Source organism: Oncorhynchus nerka, linkage group LG22, assembly GCF_034236695.1.
Source record: "Oncorhynchus nerka isolate Pitt River linkage group LG22, Oner_Uvic_2.0, whole genome shotgun sequence".
Classification (NCBI taxonomy): Eukaryota; Metazoa; Chordata; class Actinopteri; order Salmoniformes; family Salmonidae; genus Oncorhynchus; species Oncorhynchus nerka.
The window spans coordinates 32419609-32445645 of record NC_088417.1 but is presented as its reverse complement, the minus strand read 5'-3'; the positions used below and the strand labels follow the sequence as shown (position 1 = coordinate 32445645).

Here is a 26037-nt window from a genome sequence, read left to right as displayed (position 1 = left end):
TCAGACGTGTGGAGTAGAGAGAGAAGGTAGGCATTTGTATGGGTTACCTTCAGACGTGTGGAGTAGAGAGAGAAGGTAGGCATCCAAAAATCATGTTAATCCCTATTATTGCACACAGAGTGAGTCCATGCAACTTATTATGTGACTTGTTCAGCACATTTCTACTCCAGACCGTATTTAGGCTTGCCATAACAAAGGGGGGGTTGAATACTTATTGGCTCAAGATATTTCAGCTTTTCATTTTTTTTAAATGAATTTGAACGCCATTCTTTTGAACATAATTCCACTTTGACATTATGGGGTGTTTGTGTGTAGGCCAGTGACACAACATCTCAATTGAATCCGTTTTAAATTCAAAATGTGGAAAGAGTCAAGGGGCGTGAATACTTTCTGAAGGCACTGGATGTTACAGTTGGTGTACTGTACGCCACTGAGCCTCCTCTGTCTCTGTCGAAATCATGGCAACCCCTTTACAGTGAACGTAATGCCTTGACCGGGCTCTGCCTGCGCGGGACTGTGAGATAGTGAAATACAATGGGTACTACAGGCTGCAGGGTTAACACTTAAGACAGGAAGCCTGGTATTTAAGCAGGACAATGCCACCAGGGCAGAGTCCTTCAACTTACTAAAATAGACCAGTGGCAAAAGGCCACGTTGAGAACTGTATGTTGCTAGTGGGCGTTAGAGGGCTGTAGCGGCTCTGTGACTGACCTGAGCACACACGCGCACACTCCTACATACAGACACACACACACACACATGCACCGACACACTTATACGCACTCCGCTACACTTGCAAGTGACATCACTGCGGGGAGGGTCTGATGTCAGGTCCCAGAGCACAGCAATGTGAGGTGTTAAAGGATGTTAACATTTCAACAGCCGCCCCAAGGCCATCTCGCAGGGAGCATTAGCTCATGGTGTGTGTGTGTGTGTGTGTGTGTGTGTGTGTGTGTGTGTGTGTGTGTGTGTGTGTGTGTGTGTGTGTGTGTGTGTGTGTGTGTGTGTGTGTGTGTGTGTGTGTGTGTGTGTGTGTGGTTCTAGGGCCTGTGCCAAGTGTGTAGTGTATATGTAATATAACAGGTTTATTTAATGGTACATGTCATTTACAGGGCTATTTAGTTTGGATTGTTGCTTATATGACACTGGTTCAGTTGGCTCGGTGTGTTAGCCAGTGGAATACGTGGGAGGGACTGATGTTGTGACAGAGTTGTGTTTATTTGATTATGTAAACATACTTATAGAACAGTGTGTTCTTCGCAGGTTGACGTTTATTGTCATGAGTCTTGCCCTGGAGGCAGAACTCATTTGTTTCCGCTAGATGGGCCTGGTGCAAAGTCAAAATTGTCTATATCGTACAAATTCATGAAAACAAACATTTCATTTTTGGTCTTCATTTAGGGTTAGGCATTATGGTTACTAGTGTGGTTAGGCTAGGATTAAGGTTAGGGTTAGGCATTATGGTTACCAGTGTGGATAAGGCAAGGATTAAGGTTAGGGTTTTTGTATTACTTTGTGGCTGTACCAGCTAGTGACCACTCTGCAGAGCTGGCTCCAGTACATGAGTCAATGCCAACCTGCACGTTCTTCATTATATTTGGTTGGAAAGATGAGTTTGGTCATCAGTTTAGCTCTCAATACAAAACAGATTTGTGTATTATTTTATGTGGACTGCCTGTGATGCAAACAGTTTTGACGGTCTCAACAGCTCTCTCAGACCTGACTGACCTACTCCCCAGACATATCACTCTCATCAACATAATCCATATCCACCCCTCTCCATCTGCTCGCTCCCTCTTAAAGGGAAAGTTTGGGAAGAATAATGTCATTGGTTTTGGCCAGGTCATGAGAACATTAAACACTTCAAAAGCATGAGTTATGCTGAAACGGCCTAAACCCAAGAGAGCTGGCTTCTGGCCAGGTCCATGCCTGATCAGGCACTTTCCTTCTCCCTCCCTTATCTCTCTCTTTCTCTCCCTCTTAATTATCCCTCCCTCCCTCCCTCTTTCTCTCCTCTCCCACCTCTCTCTCTCTCTCTCTCTCTTCCTCCTCTCTCTCTCCTGTCCCTCCTATCTCTCTCTCCTCTCCCTTCTCTCTCCTCTCACTCCTCTCACTTTCTCAATTACAATTCCATTCAATTCAAAGGACTTTATTGGCATGGGAAACATATGTTACATTGCCAAAGCAAGTGAAATAGAAAATAAACAAAAGTGAAATAAACAATATAAAATTAACAGTAAACATTACAGACAAAAGTTCCAAAGAAATAGAGACATTTCAAATGTCATATTATGGCTATTTACCGTGTTAAAACGATGTGCAAATAGTTAAAGTACAAAAGAGAAAATAAATAAACGTAAATATGGGTTATATTTACAATGGTGTTTGTTCTTCACTGGTTGCCTTTTTCTTGTGACAAAAGGTCACAAATATTGCTGCTGAGATGGCACACAGCAGAAAACAATTGGATTTGTTTTCAAATTCTTTGTGGGTCTATGTAATCTGAAGGGAATATGTGTCTCTAATATGGTCATACATTTGGCAGGAGGTTAGGAAGTGCAGCTCAGTTTCCACCTCATTTTGTGGGCAGTGTGCACATAGTCTGTCTTCTCTTGAAAGCCAGGTCTGCCTACGGCGGCCTCTCTCAATAGCAAGGCTATGCTCACTGAGTCTGTACATAGTTAAAGCTTTCCTTCATTTTGGGTCAGTCACAGTGGTCAGGTATTCTGCCGTTGTGTACTGTCTGTTTAGGGCCAAATAGAATTCTAGTTTGCTCTGTTTTTTTGTAGATTCCTTCCAATGTGTCAAGTAATTATCTTTTTGTTTTCTCATGATTTGGTTGGGTCTAATTGTGTTGCTGTCCTGGTGCTCTGTTTGTATTTGTTAACAGAGCCCCAGGACCAGCTTTCTTAGGGGACTCTTCTCCAGGTTCATCTCCCTGTAGGTGATGGCTTTGTTATGGAAGGTTTGGGAATCACTTCCTTTCAGGTGGTTGTAGATTTTAACAGCTATTTTCTGGATTTTGATAATTAGCGAGTATCGGTCTAATAATGCTCTACGTGCATTATTTGTTGTTTTACGTTGTACACGGAGGAATTCTGCAGAATTCTGTATGCAGAGTCTCAATTTGGTGTTTGTCCTAGTTTGTTAATTCATGGTTGGCCAGCGGACCACAGACTTCACAACCATGAAGGGCAATGGGTTCTATAACTGATTCAAGTATTTTTTGCCAGATCCTAATTGGTTTGTCAAATTTAATGTTCCTTTTTATGGCGTAGAAGGCCCATCTTGCATTGTCTCTCAGATCGTTGACAGCTTTGTGGAAGTTACCTGTGGTGCTGATGTTTAGGCCAAGGTATAGTTTTGTGTGTTCTAGGGAAACCGTGTCTAGATGGAATTTGTATTTGTGGTCCTGGCAACTGGACATTTTTTGGAACACAGTTATTTTTGTCTTAACTGACATTTTTTGACAGTGCCCAGGTATGACAGAATCTGTGCAGAGGATCTAGGTGCTGCTGTAGGCCCCCCTTGGTTGTGGACAGAAGCACCAGATCATCAGCAAACAGTAGACATTTTACTTCAGATTCTAGAAGAGTGAGGCTGGGTGCTGCAGACTGTTCTAGTGCCCTCGCCAATTCGTGTATATATATATATATATGTTTGGAGATATATAATATATATATATATATATATATATATATATATATATATATATATATATATATGCACAGTTGAAGTCTGAAGTTTACATACACTTCGTTTGGAGTCATTAAAACTTGTTTTTCAACCACTCCATAAATCTCTTGTTAACAAACTATAGTTTTGGCAAGTCAGTTAGGACATCTTCTTTTTGCATGACACAAGTAATTTTTCCAACAGTTGTTTACAGACAGAATATTTCACTTATAATTCACTGTATCACAATTCCAGTGGGTCAGAAGTTTACATACACTAAGTTGACTGTGCCTTTAAACAGCTTGGAAAATTCCAGAAAATTATGTAATGGTTTTAGAAGCTTAAGAAGTCAATTGGAGGTGTAAGTCGCTCTGGATAAGAGCGTCTGCTAAATGACTTAAATGTAATGTAAATGTACTTGTAGATATATTTCAAGGCCTATTTTCAAACTCATTGCCTTTTTGCTTGACATCATGGGAAAATCAAAAGAAATCAGCCAAGACCTCAGAAGAAAATGTAGATCTCCACAAGTCTGGTTCATCCTTGGGAGCAATTTCCAAACGCCTAAAGGTACCACGTTCATCTGTACAAACAATAGTACGCAAGTATAAACATCATGGGACCACGCAGTCATCATACCACTCAGGAAGGAGACGCTTTCTGTCTGAGATTAACGTACTTTGGTGCGAAAAGTGAAAATCAATCCCAGAACAACAGCAAAGGACCTTGTGAAGATTCTAGAGGAAACAGGTACAAAAGTATCTATATTCACAGTAAAACTAGTCATATATCGACATAACCTGAAAGGCCTCTCAGCAAGGAAGAAGCCACCGCTCCAAAACTGCCATAAAAAAGCCAGACTATGGTTTGCAACTGCACATGAGGACAAAGATGGAGAAATGTCCTCTGGTCTGATGAAACAAAAGTGGAACTGTTTGGCTATAATGACCATCATTATGTTTGGAGGAAAAAGGGGGAGGCTTGCAAGCCGAAGAACACCATCCCAACCATGACGGGGGTGGCAGCATCATGTTGTGGGGGTGCTTTGCTGCATGAGGGAATGGTGCACTTCATGAAATAGATGGCATCATGAGGTAGGAACATTATGTGGATATATTGATGCAACATCTCAAGACATCAGTCAGGAAGTGAAAGCTTGTTCGCAAATGGGTCTTCCAAATGGACAATGACCCCAAGCATACTTGCAAAGTTGTGGCAAAATGGCTTAAGTACAACAAAGTCAATGTATTGGAGTGGCCATCACAAAGCCCTGACCTCAATCTTATAGAAAATTTGTTGGCAGAACTGAAAAAGTGTGTACGAGAAAGGAGGCCTACAAACCTGACTCAGTTACACCAGCTCTGTCAGGAGGAATGGGCCAAAATTCACCCAACTTATTGTGGGAAGCTTGTGGAAGGCTTACAGAAACGTTTGACCCAAGTTAACCAATTTAAAGGCAATGCTACCAAATACTAATTGAGTGTATGTAAACTTCTGAGCCACTGGGAATGTGATGAAAGTAATAACAGCTGAAATAAATCACTCTCTCTACTATTATTCTGACATTTCACATTCTTAAAATAAAGTGGTGATCCTAACTGACCTAAAACAGGGAATCTTTACTGGGATTAAATGTCAGGAATTGTGAGAAACTGAGTTTAAATGTACTTAGCTAAGGTGTATGTAAACTTCCGACTTCAACTGTATATATATATATTTTTTTACCTTTATTTAACTAGGCAAGTCAGTTAAGAACAATTCTTATTTACAATGCCTAGGAACAGTGGATTAACTACCTTAACTGCCTTGTTCAGGGGCAGAACGACAGATTTTTACCTTGTCAGCTCGTTGAAGAAGGTGGGGCTCAAACTGCATCCCTGTCTCACCCCACGGCCCTGTGGAAAGAAATGTGTTTGTGTACGTGGATTTTATAATGTCGTATGTTTTTCCCCCAACACCGCTCAGTACATTGTTTTCACTGAGGAAATGTACGAGTCTGAGGCTGAAGAAATTCGGCTTGTCACCAAAAGCACTCACGAACTTCTACAGATGCACAATCGAGAGCATGCTGGCGGGCTGTATCACCGCCTGGTACGGCAACTGCTCCGCCCTCAACCGTAAGGCTCTCCAGAGGGTAGTGAGGTCTGCACAACGCATCACCGGGGGCAAACTACCTGCCCTCCAGGACACCTACACCACCCGATGTTACAGGAAGGCCATAAAGATCATCAAGGACATCAACCACCCGAACCACTGCCTGTTCACCCCGCTATCATCCAGAAGGCGAGGTCAGTACAGGTGCATCAAAGCTGGGACTGAGAGACTGAAAAACAGCTTCTATCTCAAGGCTATCAGACTGTTAAACAGCCACCATTGAGTGGCTGCTGCCAACACACTGTCATTGACACTGACCCAACTCCAGCCACTTTAATAATGGGAATTGATGGGAAATGATGTAAATATATCACTAGCCACTTTAAACAATGCTACCTTATATAATGTTACTTACCCTACATTATTCATCTCATATGCATACGTATATACTGTACTCTACATCATCGACTGCATCCTTATGTAATACATGTATCACTAGCCACTTTAACTATGCCACTTTGTTTACTTTGTCTACATACTCATCTCATATGTATATACTGTACTCGATACCATCTACTGTATGCTGCTCTGTACCATCACTCACTCATATATCCTTATGTACATATTCTTTATCCCCTTACACTGTGTATAAGACAGTAGTTTTAGAATTGTTAGTTAGATTACTTGTTGGTTATCACTGCATTGTCGGAACTAGAAGCACAAGCATTTCGCTACACTCGCATTAACATCTGCTAACCATGTGTATGTGACAAATAAAATTTGATTTGATTTGATTTAGTCTTCTGTTAATGATAATCTCTCTCTTGCTTTCTCCCTTTCTCACACGCCAGCGCTAAGGGACTAAACTGCAAGTCTCAGCCCTCTTCCTTTAAAACAGTTTTCTGTACTGTAGGTCAGCGTAACCATTGAAAGCTGCAGCCACAATCTTTCCGCCACTCTGGTTGTCTGGCGCTCAAATGAAAGACTTGACGCCAGTTCTCTGACCAAGTGAGGAGAAACATACCGTAGGGGTGGTTTTCACTCTGCTGCGCACCCTCCTTCCGTTCCCCCCCCCCCCTCTACCTGAATCATTCTTCCTGATTACATGGCATCACCGGCCCCTTGCTCGCTGTCATTACTCATTTAGTTCTAAATGAATATCCACTGTAGCACCGCCAAAGCCCTGCCAGTAAAACACTGCCTTAACCACCTCATTTAACAGCCTGGATGATTATTGTTACTGAGGACTGAGGAGGGGGAAGGAGGTATTGACTGACTGGCCATGTGGAACTATGCAGGGTTCTTTCCACTCTGTGATTACTGTGTTAATAGGCACGGCATGTATTTGCTACGGCATGGCGTCTATAACTATATAATAAACCCCAGAGTTTGACCATGCTCACGTCGCAGGATTCCATACACAGTATGATGCCAATCACCTCAGCTCTTCTGCAATGTCTCATGCGTTTCCCGTGAAGATGAGTCTCAGTAGTACATTAGAATGGGCCTTGACTCAGGATGAATACTACAGGAGGAGTCATACTACATTCCAGTAGGGCTGGTCATGAGTGGACCCTCAGTCATCAAGTTAAGACACCTTGGAAGAACAGGAAAGGAAAGGGAAACCCACGGACAGAGAGCGCTGGGGAAGTTGTGTGGTAGATCCTGAATCACCCCAAACAGGTTAACGAAGGACTTCTAAGCCTTGAGACAATTGAGATGTGGATTGTGTATGTGTGAGGAGGGTGAATGGGCAAATCAGAGGGTGAATGGGCAAATCAAAAGACTGAAGTGTCTTTAAACGGGGTATGGTAGTAGGTGCCAGCGTGTCAAGAACTGCAACGCTGCTGGGTTCTTCACGCGTAACTGTTTCCCGTGTGTATCAAGAATGGTCCACCACCCAAAGGACAATCCAGCCAACTCGACACAACTGCGGGAAGTATTAGAGTCAACACGGGCCAGCATCCCGGTGGAATGATTTCGACACCTTTTAGTCCATGCCCAGACGAATTGAGGCTGTTCTGGGGGCAAAAGGAAGTGCAACTCAATAATAGGACGGTGTTCTTAATGTTTTGTACCCTCAGTGTGTAGCATAGATAGGATATCCCTCACATTCATCCCAGGTTCCACCACATTGGCTTGCATCCTGTTGTTCTAGGATTATTTGAATTGACTGAGTCTATCACTCCCTCTCGGTTGTGAAACTGCTCATCTCTGAGACACGTTGGCTCCCCCTCTCCCTCCCTTATAGAGGGTACCTAACTGGGGCAGGATGCACGGCCACAGGAAGTAAGGGGTCAAAGGTGAGTCCAGTTCAACCAGGACAGGAAATGCTGATGTCTTGTAAAGTTAGGAACATGGTGATACTGCTGTGAGCTAGGGTTGAACTTTTTATTGAAGCACAAGGTTAGAGGGTTATTGCATCAAGGCTTGACGCTGGATGTTGAACGGTATGTATAACACAATGCATTTTGAATGAATCCTCTTTAGGGTTTTAGTCAGAGCTCCAGAGTCTGTCCAGGTTTTCCACTCGTGCTTCAGTTCGTTCACGTCCAATGTGTCAGCACACAACCGGTCTGAGAGTGATGTTTGGCCACTTTTCATATACTGCCTGACTGGCTTTGAACCATGTAGCCTTCAGCTCTAATTTAGAGAGACAGCAAGGGGGCCTTAACAATAACAACCAGAGACCTGGAAGTGTCGACCCTCAGAGAGACCCTACCTCACACACACACAGTCTCCCGGGGTAACTGTGTGTGTCGGAGGGCTGTTACATCATTCTGAGAGCCAGAGTGAGGCAGGGATCAGGTAACTGTAGATACAGCTATTTAAAAAAAGCAACGCGTGTGATTGGGTAAACAGGCTGCTATTTAGCTGCGTCGTGTTATTAAAAGAAAGTGGAAATCTTCCAAATCCATCTCAATGAAGAGCTGTGAAGACGTTCCTAAATGGTTGAGAGAGAGAGAGAGATGGTTCCACTGAGGTCATGGGAAGTAAAGCTGTGGCTTAATGGGAGGGTTAGGAGGCCCTCTTCTGCCCCCTCCATCCCTCCATTCTATACTGAGGATGCATATAATCCTGAAATCTGACTTTCTCAGCACCTGTCTCTCTCTCTCGCTCTCTCGCGCTCTCTCTCTCTCTCTCTCTCTCTCTCTCTCTCTCTCTCTCTCTCTCATACAGACACTGTGTTGGCCACTCTCTTTCATTCACATTCCCTTTCACTCTCTCCCCTTCTCCTTCCTCTCCCTTCTTTGATGTGAGGCAGCAGGATGGGGGTGGTTCCACTGAAAGTATTTAATCGCCACGGTAACCAGTAACTGTGTGTGTGTGTGTACCGTGTGGTTGGCGTGGGGATGTGTGTTCCGTGTGTTCCGTGTAGTGGAACCGTCCATTTCCCACCGTGTCTCATCGCTGTCATAATGCACAGGAGAGGGCTGGGCCCTGCAGGAGGACAGCTGTTGGAATTGACTGGGCCTGCCGGGCTTGCTGAGTCACGGAGCGTACAACTTCTCATTGCTCCCATCTGACACAGCAACGCACAGCTGGGTCTCACTGTCAGACCTTTACAGCCCTTCACACTCACAGAACAACCTCAACCCTCAACCCAACACTAAAGAAACTAGCAGGAGAATTCAATTCCCCCGGGCCAACAGCGTCTGCTCAGTAAATTAAACGGTTGCGTAATGCTTTATGTCTTTAGGGAGGTCGACGTTGTTGTTAGGTGTTTCATCATCACCATCATCCTCTCACTTCCTTCAGTCAAACAGGATAATAGAACTCTCCCCTCCTTGTTTTCACTGGTTTTTAAGGGTTAATAATACTACTACTTAATAATAATGATGCTAGGTGTATTTCTGTGTGGTTTTAACTGCTGACACTCTGTTCCTGTATGTGCTCCATTATGTGAGGCAGAGAGACGGAAGCTTTTCATTTCCTAACCGTGTCCTCAGGTTACACTGCTGCCTACAGCTCCTTAATTAGCCCTCATTAGTGGCGCGACGGCAGCTGATGTGATGCGGAGGAGAGAACATGCTCCCTGATAACGGATAACGGATCTCATTTACTGGGGTATTAGGATACTAGGCACCACAGTGGGAAAGTTGTTATTTCTTAATCCAGAGAGGTTTATGCAGGCCTGGGGATTTAGGCGCTATGGGGATTGGTTGGTTCTGGGGGGTGCATTAGACTGTACTGACTTACCTGTGTATCTGGTTGGAGGTCACAGTTCTAATTAAGCATCATGTTTTTTAGATCGAAGGAACATGATAAAATGATGTATTACAATGGCGAGGTCTTCGAACAATGGCGAGGTCCTTAATGTCCTTTCCTCGTGTCCTCGTGTAAACAGTTGTCCTGTCTCTGTGGGTTACAGCGAGGGAGGAGTGTGGTTCAGACGGGGAGGACGATGGCAGGACGGACGCTCTGGTGGAAGAGATGCTGCAGCAGGGAGACACAGCCGTCATTTACCCAGAAGCCCCGGAGGACGAGCCACGCCAAGGGACCCCCGAGGCCAGCGGACATGACGAGAACGGTACGTGCAACACTCACACCACCTGGACACCTCATGCACACACACACACCTCACCTGTTCATCTACTCTCCACTGTTCGGGACGAAGTACTGGTTTTCTTTTCTCACTGGTAGTTAATTGATTGATACATCATTTAACTGATTAGACAGAGGATTCTACTCACAGACATAGCGTCCCAGGTCTGAATTAAGCACAGCGGAGCAAGAGCAACGCACAAAAAAAAAACACTTCACACTTTTCTACCCCTACCTCCCACAGTGGACTCTACACAATAACGCTTTACACACAACACCTCCACCTCTGGGACTGCAGGTTTTATGCCTCCAGGCAAAACCTTGTTGTGTTGTTCTGACTTCCGTCTCTTCCTCTGAAGGTGTTACCCCCCCCCCCCCCCCCATCCATTAACACTAACACTCTCTCTGCTGTAAATGGACACACACTGGGCTCTTTATGAGTTAAGGGCTTTTGGCTGTTACCTGTCAGACTCACAGGAGGTAAAACAGCAAATAGTACCTACCTGGGTGATAGTGTGTGTGTGTGTGCATGTGCGCGTGTGTGTGCGTGTGTGTGTGTGTGTGTGTGTGTGTGTGTGTGCGTGTGTGTGTGTGTGTGTGTGAGAGATAATGTGTGTGTTCACATCCTGAGAGGTTCACCTGGCCAGCAGGGAGGTTTAATACATCACCTGTTAACAGGTAATACTTTACCTGTGTGGGACCCAGTGGCGCATAACAACCCCGGGGTCCTGGCGCTAGGTGTGCTTTATGTCTTCTCACCGTGTTCTACCGTGTTTCCAGACAGCTTTTATCCAACGTCTGGGCATTCATTTGAAACCAATTGGTGTTTTTCATTGTTTTTTTAAAAAGATATAGGCCTTGAATTCCAATATTTTAAAGACACGTAGACTAGTCACGTTACTCGTGTGAACTAGGGCTGTTGATTGCACATTTCCGACTCCGAGAGCAGGAGTGTTGTGACACCTGTTACTTTACTAATGAATAACCAACAGTATCCAGCCAGCAGGTGAGAGTATGTTGCAGCATCTGTCATGTAGTTAGTGTTTACAGACCCTCTGTTAGTCTTAACAGAGGATCGGTCAGTACCGGGTGAAATAGGTGAAACAGCAGTCCAGAGCTCCTGTGTCTGTCTGTCAATCAACCACATCAAAGAATCCTTACTCTCTATTGACCCTCTGATTAGTCTACAGACCTCTCCACACCCACTCACATGCTCCCTCCCTCCCCGTCTCTCTACTCCCTCCCCAACAGGCACTCCGGATGCGTTCTCTCAGCTCCTCACCTGTCCCTACTGCTCCCGCGGCTACAAGCGTTACACGTCCCTGAAGGAGCACATCAAGCTGCGCCACGAGAAGAGCGAGGACAACTTCAGCTGCTCCCAGTGCAGCTACACTTTTGCCTACCGCACACAGCTGGAGAGACACATGACGGCCCACAAAGCTGGTAGAGACCAGGTACTTATAGACACAACCCTATACATAACACTTATAGAAAGATACACAACTATACCTGCTGTTTGCTAACTACTAGCTACAGCACTGCGTAGTGTGTAGTAAAGATTATGTACTCTAAAAAAAAATGGTTGTTTTTACAGTAATTTACTGGCAGCCAGTTACCTGTAAGTTATGATAAAAAAATTTAAAAAACATTATGTTACCGTAAATTCCAAAGAAACTTACGGTAACATAATTCATTACAGTAATTTAGGGGGCTCCCAAGTGGCGCAGTGGTCTAAGACACTGCAGTCCCTGGTTCAAATCCAGGCTGCATCACATCTGGCTGTGATTTTTTTATATTTAATTTTTGAAATTAATTTCACCTTCACTTATTTAACCAGGTAGGCCAGTTGAGAACAAGTTCTCATTTACAACTGCGACCTGGCCAAGATAAAGCAAAGCATTGCGACAAAAACATTGGGATTGGGAGTCCCATAGGGCGGCGCACAATTGGCCAACGTAGTCTGGGTTTGGCCGGGGTAGGCCGTCATTGTAAATAATAATTTGTTCTTAACTAACTTGCCTAGTTAAATAAAGGTTCAATTAAACATTTGAAGAAGAAAAAACTTACAGGTTGTTACCATTTTTTTTTTACAGTGTACACTCTTAGAAAAAAAGGTACTATCTAGAACCTAAACGGGTTCTTCAGCTGTCCCCATAGGAGAACCCTTTGAAGAACCCTTTTTGGTTCCAGGTAGAACCATTCTGGGTTCTATGTAGAACCCTTTCTATAGAAGGTTCTACAGGTTCTACATGGAACTCAAAAGGGTTCCACCTGGAACCAAAAAAAGGGTTATCCTACGGTTATCCTACTATGAGCCACAGAACCCTTTTGGAACCATTTTTTCTAAGAGTGTAGATAAAAGGTGATGTGAACTTTGTGTCCGAAACCCAGGAAGTGGGAAAGTAGGCTCACGGCATGTGCTCAGTGTTGATCACATCCATGATGAATTTAATATCCTGGTATTTAACCATTGTTTTTAGCCATTGTTTAAAGCGGTTGTTTCATGAATTGAAAGTAGCACAAAGTGCCTGTCTCCATGAGTGTGTGACTGAAGTGAGCTGACCATCCCCCTCACCCTCTCTCCCTTTGTCTGACAGAGGCACGTGACGCAGTCGGGGGCCAACCGCAAATTCAACTGCACCGAATGTGAAAAAGCATTTAAGTACAAGCACCACCTGAAGGAGCACCTACGCATCCACAGCGGTGAGTGGACCCCTCAGTGTGTGAGTGTGTGTGTGCACGTGTGTGTGTGTGTGTGTGTGTGTGCGTGTGCACGTGTGTGTTTGTGAACGTGCGTGTGTATTTTGTTATGTGGAAAAAAGGTTGGGGTAATTGTATACGTGATTTTCTATTGGCCACACCATCTGCACCGATGTTTCTGCCTCCATCCAACAAATATTTATGTTTAGTAACTCTGTGTATTCATGTGTCCTTGATTGTGTTTCAGAGCATTGTGCTTCGTCCTAATGTGACATAATTGTGTTTCTTTTGGCGGCTCCGGCCAACAACTGGAGAGTATTTCCCAATGGACCCATTATCCTCAGCCTTTAAGCGTCATTGAAATGCATTAGTCCCTTTTTCCCCGAGGAGATTCATTTAGCTCTGTTCCTAATGGAGGTTGTGTGTGTGTGTGTGTGTGTGTGTGTGTGTGTGTGTGTGTGTGTGTGTGTGTGTGTGTGTGTGTGTGTGTGTGTGTGTGTGTGTGTGTGTGTGTGTGTGTGTGTGTGTGTGTGTGTTGTCTGTGCATGGCCGTCTGTCTCTACAGGAGAGAAGCCGTACGAGTGCTCCAACTGCAAGAAGCGTTTCTCCCACTCGGGCTCCTACAGTTCCCACATCAGCAGTAAGAAGTGCATCAGCGTGATCTCGGCAGTCAACGGCCGCCCCCGGCCCAGCGCCAAGGCGTCCCAGTGCCCGTCCCCAGCCATGCCCGCCTCGCCCTCCTCCACCACCACACGCACACAGATCTGGGATAAACCTTTACAGGAGCAACTACCCCTCAATCAGATCAAGAGCGAGCCAGTGGACTACGAGTACAAGGCCATGGTGTTGTCTCCAGCAACGACAGGAGGAAACGGTCATGGAGGAGGGGTGTTAAACGGGGGTGCCGCGGGCCCCCTGCAGGGTGCGGTGCAGGCTGTGATGCTCCCCACCATGGGTCTGGTATCTCCCATCAGCATCAACCTGGCAGACCTGCAGAACATCTTGAAGGTGATTTGTAAACTTGTAACAGGACTAAAGTGTACTCTGTATTTAATCATTTAATTGTAGTTCAAATGCAACTTTTTTTTTAAAGGGGGTAGATCAGCTTTAATATTGCAAATAGATTGTAGCTTCGATTCATGTAATTGTCTTCATCATCAGTTCAAATACAACTTACAATTCATGAAATACTTGTAATGAGCTGCTTGTTGCTATTTGTAGAATTATTTGTTGAACAATGAACAAACCATTATCATCTTCATCTTGAAGGTGGCGGTGGACGGTAACATGATCAGACAGATGTTGGAGAACAATGCCAAGGCAGCGGGGACCGGCACAGGGGCGACGGGTGTTCCTCACCAGCAGCTCATCTCAGCCATCAGTCTCCCCATCATCGGTCAGGACGGCAACGCTACCAAGATCATCATCAACTACAGCCTCGATCCCAGCCAGACCCAGCTCACTGCCCAGAACCTGAAGAAAGAACCTCAGACTCTGGCTACAATGCCAGGCCAGCCCCAGGCTCAGCCCCTGGCCGAGGTTGCCATAGAGCCCTGCAGCAAGGCCCAGCAGAGACTCCCAGAGGACCTGACACTCAGCAGGCCCCCCAGGAGCAAAGAGGAGAAGATGGAAGAGGAAAACGAGAAGGAGGAGGAGACCACTAAGACCTGTCTGCTCTGTGGTGACTGCCCCGGTGGTCTGGACGTGCTCCACGCACTCGAGCACTGTAAGAAGGCCTCAGGCCTCAGGATCAATGGGGACAAATCAGAGTCGGCCATCGCCTCGTTACTGTCCGAGGGGGTCGGGAACCAGCCCAAGAACCTCCTGTCCCTCCTCAAGGCCTACTTCGCCCTAAACGCTGAGCCAACCAAGGAGGAGCTCAGCAAGATCTCAGATTCAGTCAGCCTGCCCACCGACGTGGTCAAGAAGTGGTTCGACAAGATGCAGAGCAGTCAGGTCTCACTAGGAGCTCCGACACCTCCGTCTGAGGAAGAGGGACCCTTGTCTGAGAGTCCTGGGGCCACAGTTGTGTCCCCTAAGGTAAGACCAGAGCAGGACACAGAGGGTCCCACCATGATGCAGTCCGGCCCAGCCGAGGCCACTCCGGCTGAGGTTAACGGCTCCATGCGCTCCCCAGCCTCCCCCACACCACTAAACCTGACCGCCGGGGGGCCCGTCCCAGCCAAACCCTCCTCCTCGGACAGCACTGATGGCCCTCTGGACCTGTCGCTACCAAAGCCCACCCGAGAGGAGGCCGCAGCCGCCGCCACTTACCACGCCTCTGTTTACTCCCATCAGGACGAACCCCTGAACTTGACGAAGACTTGCACAACAAAGAAAGAACTTCCGCTCGCCGGCGCCGCTGGCCACCACGTGACTGGTCAACCTGTGTCCCTGTACACCGCCAGCCCACAAAGTGCCAACCCGATCAGTATCATGACCACTCAGCTGCCCAGCGGGACCATTTATGCCATCACTGACCAGGGCCGTGCAGGCATGCCCTGCCTCCGGGCAGTTACCACTAGTAACAACCAGACTATCCTCATCCCACAGCTGGCCTATACCTATACCACTACAGCTACAGCCAACAGCCCTGCAGGGACAGAGACACAGGAGAAGACCACACTGCAAGTCAATGGCATCAAGGTTGGTTAATCAATCAATCATTCAAATGTATTTATATAGCCCTTTTTCACAGCAACAGTTGTCACGATGTGCTTTTCAGTAACCCAGCCACAGGCGGCTGGTGGCACCTTAATGTGGGAGGATGGGCTCAAATAGGCTGGAATGGAATAAATGGAACGGTATCAAACACAGCCTCGCGTTAGCCGTCCCGGCTTTGTGTAAGGCCACTCACTTACTTTACTTATCAAACACAGCGTTTCCATGTTCTGGATACTGTTCCATTTACTCCATTCCAGACATTTTTATGAGCTGTCCTCCCCTCACCAGCCTCCTGTGAACCCAGCCTGGACCCCCCCAAGGTCAAAGCAGCGGCACAGTTTACATTTACATTTTGGTCAATAACAAAGGCCTAGCAGATGCTCTTTTCAAGTCAGTTGCAAGAAAAGCATCTGCTGTGTCTGTATGACTACACATAGATAGAAGGGTTCCAAAGGGTTTCGTCGGCTGTCCCCATAGGAGAACCTTTTTTGATTCCAGGTAGAACCTTTTTGGTTCCAGGTAGAACTCTTTTGGGTTCCATGAAGAACCCTCTGTGTATAGGGTTCTACATGGAACTCAAACGGGTTCTACCTGGAATCAAAAGGGTTCTCCAAAGGGTTCTCCTATGGGGACAGCCGATCAACCCTTTTAGGTTCTAGATAGCACCTTTTTTTTCTAAGAGTGCACTATGGGAATTTGTTTCGCCAGTTAGAGAGAAAACTACACGAAAACAGTCTAGCATGATTGGTATTGCAGGTGCAATACTGAGAATCATGTTTTCTTGCTGTTTGTTCCTCTCTGACTGACTTGGCTCATGTTTAGTGAGGGAGGAGGTGCTGGAAGAATAGGAAGTTCTCCGTATAATCATTCCTCCTATATCTCACTCTACCTGTTTCATCTTCGTGGAGTGAAATGGCAAGGCCTAGGAAAGATCCCTCCCTCAACACTTCAGCGTCTATAGCCCCTTTAGTGCTTCAGTTCTCTTGGATCTGGCCCACTGCAATTTAGCCATACTGAGAAGGTTAAGCTCCACCTATTGAGCTGGAGATATGGGAAGTCTCCTCAGTCTCAGCTGAGTGAGTCTCTCTCCTGTAGCTCTGGGTGGAGGCGGTGGTATTTTGGCACCGCTGTCTTTGTCTCCTGTGATGAGCTGTTTAGTTTCAGCGCTGGGGGGAGGAGGGTTAAAGGTGGACCGGAGTACTCAAGGGAGGAGTTCTAGCGCTCCTCTCTTCCCTCGCTCTTGGGTGAAAGACAGAGAGAGAGGTGAAATAAAATTTAATTGGGTTTCGAGCTATAGTATACTGCCAACACATTTATTGCGGCTCATGATATGTGAATGTTCAAAATGTGAAATAAGTTAAAGTATTAGTGTCATACTGTTTTAAAAATGTCTAACATGCAGCTATACAACAGAGGAAAAATCCTGGATGCGTTATATACCGAAAGTGCCATTATGAATTCTGCCCAAAAAACTCTCATGCAGTAGTATTAGAAGTAAGAGCCAGGCCACTTAATGATCCATACGGATGGATAGAAGAGCCATCACTCCCCGAGCACTGAGCTGCTGCTGTCACCGAGCCAGAAGAGATGAGGCAGCACTTACTGTAGAGACCTATTGATTGGTAGGGATCTGTTTAAAGGCCTCAGCCTCCTGTCTCAACCATTGATTTTAGTTGTTGTTGTATCATGCTTTCCTGTTAAGTGGACTGGCATAGAGCATATGCCTTGTTAAAAGCCCTCGCTGTACGTATAGGTATTATATATCAGTTCCTTAACGATGCCGATGCTGCCGTGATGTACTTCCTCTCTCTCTCTCAGTGTCTCAGTGTTGAATACTCCGTTGTAGTATGCGTCCGGAAGGGCACCTTGTTCTCTATATTAGGGTTCTGACGATACCTGACGAGTTTGGTCTGCTTCGTGTTGTCATTGTTGCCATGGGAAAAATGATTAGGACACTGGTACCATCCCGGCTCTACCTTTTGCGGTGCACTACTTTTGACCAGAGGTCACTCTGGGCCATGGTCAAAAGGAGTGCGCTATAAAGGGAACCGGGTGCCATTTGGGACACACCCATATGCAACCTACACCCAGGAAGGGATGGGCGCAGTAAAGGGTGTTTCTGAGGGTTTTTTACTCACCATTGATGAGTCATGATGATGGGGATGACTGGTTTTCAGGGTCAACACCAAGGTGGGATGATTTCATCGTGATGGTCTGAAGTGTTACTAGCTGTTTGGTTCTGATGAGGTTATGGTACCTTGAGAGCTATAGAAAGAAGGTGGTATTAGTCAGCCTACAGCGTCACTTCATGACATGCCGTAGCGCTCACGTCTGTAGCCATGAAGTGCTTTGAAAGGCTGCTCATGGCTCACATCAACACCGTTATCCCAGAAACCTTAGACCCACTCCCAATTTGCATACCGCCCCAACAGTTCCACACATGACGCAATCTCTATTGCACTCCGCACTGCCCTTTCCCACCTGGATAAAAGGAACACCTATGTGAGAATGCTATTCATTAACTACAGCTCAGCCTTCACCACCACAGTGCCCTCAAAACTCATCAATAAGCTAAGGACCCTGGAACTAAACACCTCCCTCTGCAACTGGATCCTGGACTTCCTGACGGGCCACCCCCAGGTGGTAAGGGTAGGCAACAACACATCCGCCACGCTGATCCTCAACACAAGGGCCCTTCAGGGGTGCGTGCTCAGCCCCCTCCTGTACCCCCTGTTCACTCATGACTGCACAGCCAGGCACGACTCCAAAACCATCATTAAGTTTACTGATGACACAACAGTGGTAGGCCTGATCACCGACAACGACGAGACAGCCTACAGGGAAGAGGTAAGAGACCTGGGCGTGTGGTGCCAGGACAACAACCTCTCCCTCGACGTGATCAAGACAAAGGAGATGATTGTGGACTACAGGAAAAAGAGGCCCAAGCACGCCCCCATTCTCACCGACGGGGCTGCAGTGGAGCAGGTTGAGAGCTTCAAGTTCCTTGGACACGACAAAACCTATTCCTCCTCAGGAGACTGAAAAGATTTGGCATGAGTCCTCAGATCCTCAAAAGGTTCTACAGCCGCACCATCACTGCCTGGTATGGCAACTGCTCGGCCTCCGAGCGCAAGGCACTACAGAGGGTAGTGCGAACGGCCTAGTACATCACTGGTGCCAAGCTCCCTGCCATCCAGGACCTCTATACCAGGCGGTGTCAGGGGAAGGCCCTAAAAATGGTCAAAGACTCCAGCCACCATAGTCATGGACTGTTCTCTCTGCTACCGCAAGTCATGCGGTATCGGAGCGCCAAGTCTAGGTCCAAGAGGCTTCTAAACAGCTTCTACCACCAAGCCATAAGACTCCTGAACACCATCAAATGACTACCCAGACTATTTGCATTGCCCCCCCCCCTCCCTCTTTTACACCGCTGCTACTCTCTGTTGTTATCATCTATGCATAGTCACTTTAATAACTCTACCTACATGTACATATTACCTCAACTAACCGGTGCCCCCGCACATCGACTCTGTACCAGTACCCCCCCTGTATATTGTCTCGCTATTGTTATTTTACTGCTGCTCTTTAAATACTTTTATTTGTTATTCTTATCCGTATTTAAAAACATATATTTTTTTTTACTACATTGTTGTGAAGGGGCTCGTAAGTAAGCATTTCACTGTAAGGTCTACTACACCTGTTGTATTCAGCATTTCACTGTAAGGTCTACTACACCTGTTGTATTCAGCATTTCACTGTAAGGTCTACTACACCTGTTGTATTCAGCATTTCACTGTAAGGTCTACTACACCTGTTGTATTCAGCATTTCACTGTAAGGTCTACTACACCTGTTGTATTCAGCATTTCACTGTAAGGTCTACTACACCTGTTGTATTCAGCATTTCACTGTAAGGTCTACTACACCTGTTGTATTCAGCATTTCACTGTAAGGTCTACTACACCTGTTGTATTCAGCATTTCACTGTAAGGTCTACTACACCTGTTGTATTCAGCATTTCACTGTAAGGTCTACTACACCTGTTGTATTCGGCGCATGTGACTAATAACATTTGATTTGATTTGTTTTCCTTGAGAAACAGAATGACAAACCAACAAAACACCTCCACCAAATCACTTCCAACTCTAAATTGCCTGTATTATTGTCTTGCACATATTGTTAACCGTTATAATCCGAGAATGACACTTCTCCTGGCCTCTCTATAACTGTACTAATACACCTGCATTGCTTGCTGTTTGGGGTTTTAGGCTGGGTTTCTGTACAGCACTTTGAGATATCAGCTGATGTACGAAGGGCTATATAAATACATTTGATTTGATTTAATACTACTGTTACAATTCAAAACTTAAAAACAGTAAACATTATATTACATATATCCACACATATTAGATCTGACATCATACATTATAAATGATATGTTCTCATGTATTGATATTTGTTGTTCAGGAGGAGCGTCAGGACACCAGCTCAGAGGGCGTGTCCACCATGGAAGAGCTGAACGACTCAGACTCCGCCCCTTCCAGGAAGAAAATGAGGAAAACGGAGAGTGGGATGTACGCCTGCGACCTGTGTGACAAGATCTTCCAGAAGAGCAGCTCTCTGCTCCGACATAAATACGAACACACAGGTACATCAGGGACGAGGTCGACCTGGGTCGTGTTCTTTAGGGTGCAACATGCAGCGAATCGCTTTGCAACTGGACAATAAAAGGCTCACATAGTACCTCCCCGTTTTCGATAGTTTTCTTCCATTTCATACCTGCTGAACATCAGCCTCACTGCACCTCCCCAGAGAGACCTCAGGAAAACACGAGGCGAAGTGAAACTGAAGGGGGAAATTTCAGAAATCACACACTGACTGCAATGTTGTTATACCAGTGTATATTGCAGAAGGGCGGTGGACACCACCATCCCAGCAGCTATTACCCAATAAACACACACACGCACTCCACCAGAACTCCCCCTGCCAACCACATTAACCTTCCGGTATGAAATGTTGAAGGGATGTTGCATCAGAGCTCTGTTAGTAATTTTCAATGAGAACATGGGTAGTGTTGTGGCCAAGCACAGGTCAACCCACTCTGAGGCGTTCTGTCTTTATGACTTTGATACCCGTTTTTCCATCCAAATTCACGTTGTCCTGTTTTTTTGTTGCATTGTTTGCTATATTTACCATGGATACGTGATGATAAATAACATGGGTTTCACCGACTTTTGGCGCAATAATCAAAACCATTTCACAAGCACAACAGTCTGGGGAATTACAACAGTTTGACCTGTATTTTTCAAGGAGGGTGCAACCCCTGTTACAAGCCCATACGGTGTTACTCTGTGATTTCACTCAACAATAGTCCTGAGCCTGAATGTTTTATCACTCTGTTTCAGATACATTTTTATTGACTGTTTATTTTCTCCCCTGCTACAGGCAAGCGACCCCACGAGTGCGGTATTTGCAGGAAGGCCTTCAAACACAAGCACCACTTGATAGAACACATGCGTCTCCACTCTGGGGAGAAACCCTACCAGTGCGACAAGTGTGGCAAGCGCTTTTCTCACTCGGGCTCCTACTCCCAGCACATGAACCACCGTTACTCCTATTGCAAGAAAGAGGCGCTGGAAGGAAGTCAAGGAGGTATAGGGGAGGAGGTGCTGGAGGAGGAGATGGAGAGCCCTGTGGGGTTGGCCCTGGGCCTTGGAGGGGAGCAGCAGGAGCAGTCAGACAGCAGGCCCACCTCCTCCCACCTGGACTCTGACGAGCGAGGGAGCAGCACCAGGGAGGACGAGGAGGAGAGCGAGGAGGAGGGGGAGGAGGAGGACATGGAGACAGCGGCAGGGGAGGAGGTGGAGGGGGATCCGGACAGAGTTCTGGATATGGATGATATACAGGTGGTGCGGATAGGAGACGAGGGAGGGGACGAGGAGGAAGAGGCGGAGGGGGAGAAGGAAGAAGACACTGGTCGAGAGGAGGGAGAGAGTGAGGAAGAGCAGGGAGTGGAGAGAGTAGTGGTCGGGGGTGAAGGGGAGGAAGGAGAAGAAGAAGAGGAGGGGGTAGTGGGGGTTGAAGTAAAGGAGGAGCAGGAGGAAGAGGAGGTTACAGGGGAAAAAGCAGACACAAGGCAAGAGGAGGTAGAGGAGAACAGGGAGAAAGAGGAGGAACATGGAGGTGAGAAGGAACAGGCTGAGGAGCAGGTGGAGGAGGAGCTGTCTGAGAAGGAAGAGACAATGGACACAGAGAAAGGATTGACCTCGGAGGACAAGGAAGAGTCAGGGTCGAGGGCGGTGGAGGAAAGTGAGGTCATGAAAAAGAATGAAGGTGAAACAAACAGGAACACTGTTTCAGAAGACAAGAACCAGACACCGACAGGAGAGAAAGGAGATCCAAATTAAAACAGGGAGGAACCAGACCCGTGCTTCTTCCTTAATGAAATGGAAGGATCCTTTTTCCCCATGACATTGGGGGAAAGGATAGAGAGCTAAAGTTTGGATTGCTCTGACGGACGCTGCATTTCAGTTCACTACTGTGTATGAATCCAGGTGTGCCTGAAAAAATACTAGTGGCTTTTTCCACAGAAGGAGAAACATTTTCAGTGTTAGAAAATGTATTTGTAAAAAACTAAAACACAAAGTTTAACAACAAAAAATGCATTATACGGACTTTGGAAGCTAGAGCCGACACGTTTTAGATAATGTTTTATTACTAAATCAACCTTGGGTCATTTCTTTTTATCAGTGTTACTAATTTTATCCCTCATATTTTAACCTTTAAAAACCTGTACAGTTAGGAGAGATTTCTATATCTTTTTATTGCCAATGAACAAAAAAAATAAATCAGTATTTTATTAAGTTGGAGGAAAAAAGATCCTGTGCACTACAAGTGGCTTGGTTTACTTATGGCACTAACAGTGGTGTTGTCTACCCTTCAGTGTTATGGCACTAGACTTACAGTATACATCATCAGCATGTTAGCTGGTGATGTTAGCATACCTTTTGTTGTCCATGGATTGTGAGCCTTAAAGAAGAAAATTATTGTGAGATGAGTTCATCCATGATGATATTCCAGTAGTTGATTACCTTCTAGATGAAAGAAGAAGACAAGGGGAGTATCGAAGGAGTCTGCATTGACACATTGCTCTAAAATGTTCTGTTCGTTCGTTTGTTCATTTCATCAAGCTGTTGTCATCAGTGTTACATGTACAGAATCAGATCCAAGCAGAATAAGAAAGAAGAACAATCGTGAGATCATTTACCCCCTGAATCCTATTCCCACTCCCAGCCTTATGGAAAACAAGAAGACATGATGCGTATCAAGTGCCATTGAATACTGCTGTTTTTCCTTAGCAGCTGTTGTCAGGTTGTGTCGAGGCCCAGATTTGATAGCAGCTCAAACATGTCAACTCTTTCAGCCGATATCCTGTTGATTTTGGCTCACTACCACTAGTCCTGATGTTGTAGATTATAGCGTTACCATGAATTATAATTTAGACATGAATGACATATTTGAGATAAAAAAAAAGATCTGCCTCTTTTATAATCCGAGCAATCAAAGACTAAAAGGACTTACAATGCACATGTTTTAACGGAACGATGAAACATGATTTTGAAATATTGCCTGCCTTGAAATGTATAATTCCCCTCCAGTCCAGTTCCAGTGCACTTGTTTAACACTTGTGAAACGCTCGCGCTCTCTTCAGGTAACAAAAGTAGGCAAATATGATCCCATAATGGTTATTCAGACAATATTTTTTACCTGTCAGTATTATTTTGTTGTTCTGTTGTTGAATTGTTTTGTATGTTCATGTTCAAATGTGTGTACTGTATGTTTTCAGAAAAGGCAGTATTTTTCCCATTCCCAATGATATGGGTTATCTGTTTAGTTCTAGAAACATTTTATATTTATGTGTTATTTTTTTATTTTATATTTCTTTATGGTTATTTATTACACAATGTAGTGTACAATACTGTAGTTTGTATTAATACAATAATATATTTTAGTATGAAAATCATTTCAAATGTAAGCTGACTACAACAAAGGTGGGAACTAAAAAAAAAAAAAAACTGGCATTTTGAAGTATGTTTTAGAACGAAAATACATCTGAAGTTGTCAACACACCCCACAAGCCTGAAATTGGAATTGGTTCCCTTTCTAAATCCATTCATTCTCATGTTAGTTTTGACCTTTTGCCCCACTTTAATATGAAGCTACTGAAACTCTTTGAGAACTAACTGTATGTCTAATAGCATGAGTGTGCTGTTGTATTGAAGGATGACCCTTAACCATGAACCTGTCCTTTTTGCCAAGCCAAAATAATATTGACATTTTGTTGTGTTTTATTTGTGCCAATTTGTTACTTTGTATGTATACTACGTCAAGGCCACGACCTCTTTTATATGTACTTGTTTTAATCCATGATCATTTTTATAGTGATAGTTTTTGTTTGTTTTTTCTATGACTCCCCATCTCACAATAAAATACATCAACTACATCCCCCTGGTTTGATCATCTGTTTGTTCATGTATTTGCTTGCGTAATAAAGCTTTAGGCCAGTACTATATCCGATCGTGCTCGGAGACAGTGCGGCTGTTAAAGTTCGCGGAGATCGTATTTCAGGTAAACACTGCAGATGTCTGCTCAATTGGAAATGATCTTTAAATGTCAAATGCACTATAGTGCGGTTTCGGATTGAATCCAGCCCTTAGGGACATATGCAGAATTTACCGTGAATGCAGTCTCCGCAAACGGGGGAACAACGCCTTTACATTTCAATCGAGTACTATTAACGGGGATCTTCCTCCATACTTCTTGCGATACGGGTTGAATCCAGCTCCTAATAAAACTCGGCGCCTGGAGAGATCAGTCAGGATTCCCTTCTGGGGTGTATTCAGTGAGATGAAACATTCCGAAGGTTGCAAGCAGATAGAAATGTAATGAATAGAGCTAACATGATCCCCCCTATTTACCTGACATGTATGTTCTAAACAATACATTTCTATCTGAACGTTGTGTTACGATGTGTGACATTACACCCTGCTGAACAGAGCCCATACCAGCCCAACCCAAGGTCATTTATATTGATCCCGATCAGGTTTCCTTCAGGGAGAGGGAGGGTCCACCCTTAACATGAATTAGTAATGGTATGGACCCAAAATCTATAGTCCGACGAGGAGCTGAACATGATACAATACTCTAACATGTCTGTTACTGTTACTCTTCTCTACCTCGGGACTGGAGAAGGGATACTTTCTGAAAGGATTTCAGTGATTTGGTCCATGTCTAGATCCTCTACATCTTTCTCTATGGTAAAAAATTGAGAGCAGGTGTGGGTGTGTTTGTGTGGGAGGGGATTCAACAATTCGCCAAGCCTCTCTTTGTCTAGGTTGGTTGATAGTGGGTATGATGAATGTGTGTGTGTGTGTGTGTGTGTGTGTGTCAGAGAAAGTAATCTGTCATATTTGGCAGTGTTGATTGTGTTGAGTAGGTGGGGGAGGGAGGTGGAAGGAGTGATAATGTCTAATAGTACCACACTACCATAACATTATATAGTAACCCTCACGATTTCAAGTGGATTCTAATTTTCACATACGATTTCACAGATGATGCCTTGCAAACAAAAATGAGTCGTTAGGTAGGACACACACGCAAACAGTGTGTTTTCAGCGTACATATATTTTTGGGGTAATTTTACCCCTTTTTCAGGACACAGAATTGGTAGCTACAGTTTTGTCCCATCGCTGCATCTCCCATAAGGACTCAGGAGAGGGCCGAGAGAGCCACGTGTCCTCCGAAATACGACCCTGTCACTGCACGATTCACTCAGAAGCCAGCAGCACCAATGTGTCAAAGGAAACACCGTACAACTGGCGACCGAAGTCAGCGTGCAGACGCCCGGCCCGCCTCAGGAGTCACTAGAGAGCGATGCGACAAGGAAATCCCGGCCGGCCAAACTCTCCCCTATCCCGGACGATGCTGGGCCAATTGTGCAAAGCCTCATGGCTCTCCTAGACACAGCTGGCTGTGACACAGCCCGGGATCGAACCCAGGTCTGTACTAACACCTCAAGCCCTGCGATACAGTGCCTTAGGCTGCTGCACCACTCAGTAGGCTATTTTTGACACACATTAACAAACATGATTACATTGTGTATGTTTATTTATACAGTAATTATTATTCAACGTGTCATCACCCGGTTTAATCATTGGCATGTGATACAAACAAGGCAACTTGTCAAATTCTGATCTTAGTTCTTTTGTTATGTCTTTGTTTTAGTATGGTCAGGGCGTGAGTTGGGGTGGGTAGTCTATGTTCCTTTTTCTATGTTGTGGTTATGTGTTTGGCCTGGTAT

The 26037-nt window shown here is 45.3% G+C and overlaps 1 protein-coding gene across 1 annotated transcript in view; it reads left to right on the top strand.

Annotated features, from left to right (window-relative positions):
• LOC115105108 (zinc finger E-box-binding homeobox 1) overlaps nt 1-24180 on the top strand; it is a 69745-nt gene extending 45565 nt beyond the window's left edge. The window contains exons 3-9 of the mRNA XM_029626735.2: nt 10142-10300; nt 11566-11768; nt 12912-13017; nt 13580-14022; nt 14284-15660; nt 20145-20325; nt 21123-24180. Of these exons, the coding sequence (XP_029482595.1) occupies nt 10142-10300; nt 11566-11768; nt 12912-13017; nt 13580-14022; nt 14284-15660; nt 20145-20325; nt 21123-22084 (3431 nt within the window). The 3' untranslated portion in view covers nt 22085-24180. The remainder of the gene's footprint in view (nt 1-10141; nt 10301-11565; nt 11769-12911; nt 13018-13579; nt 14023-14283; nt 15661-20144; nt 20326-21122) is intronic.
• Nucleotides 24181-26037: the final 1857 nt, after the last annotated feature.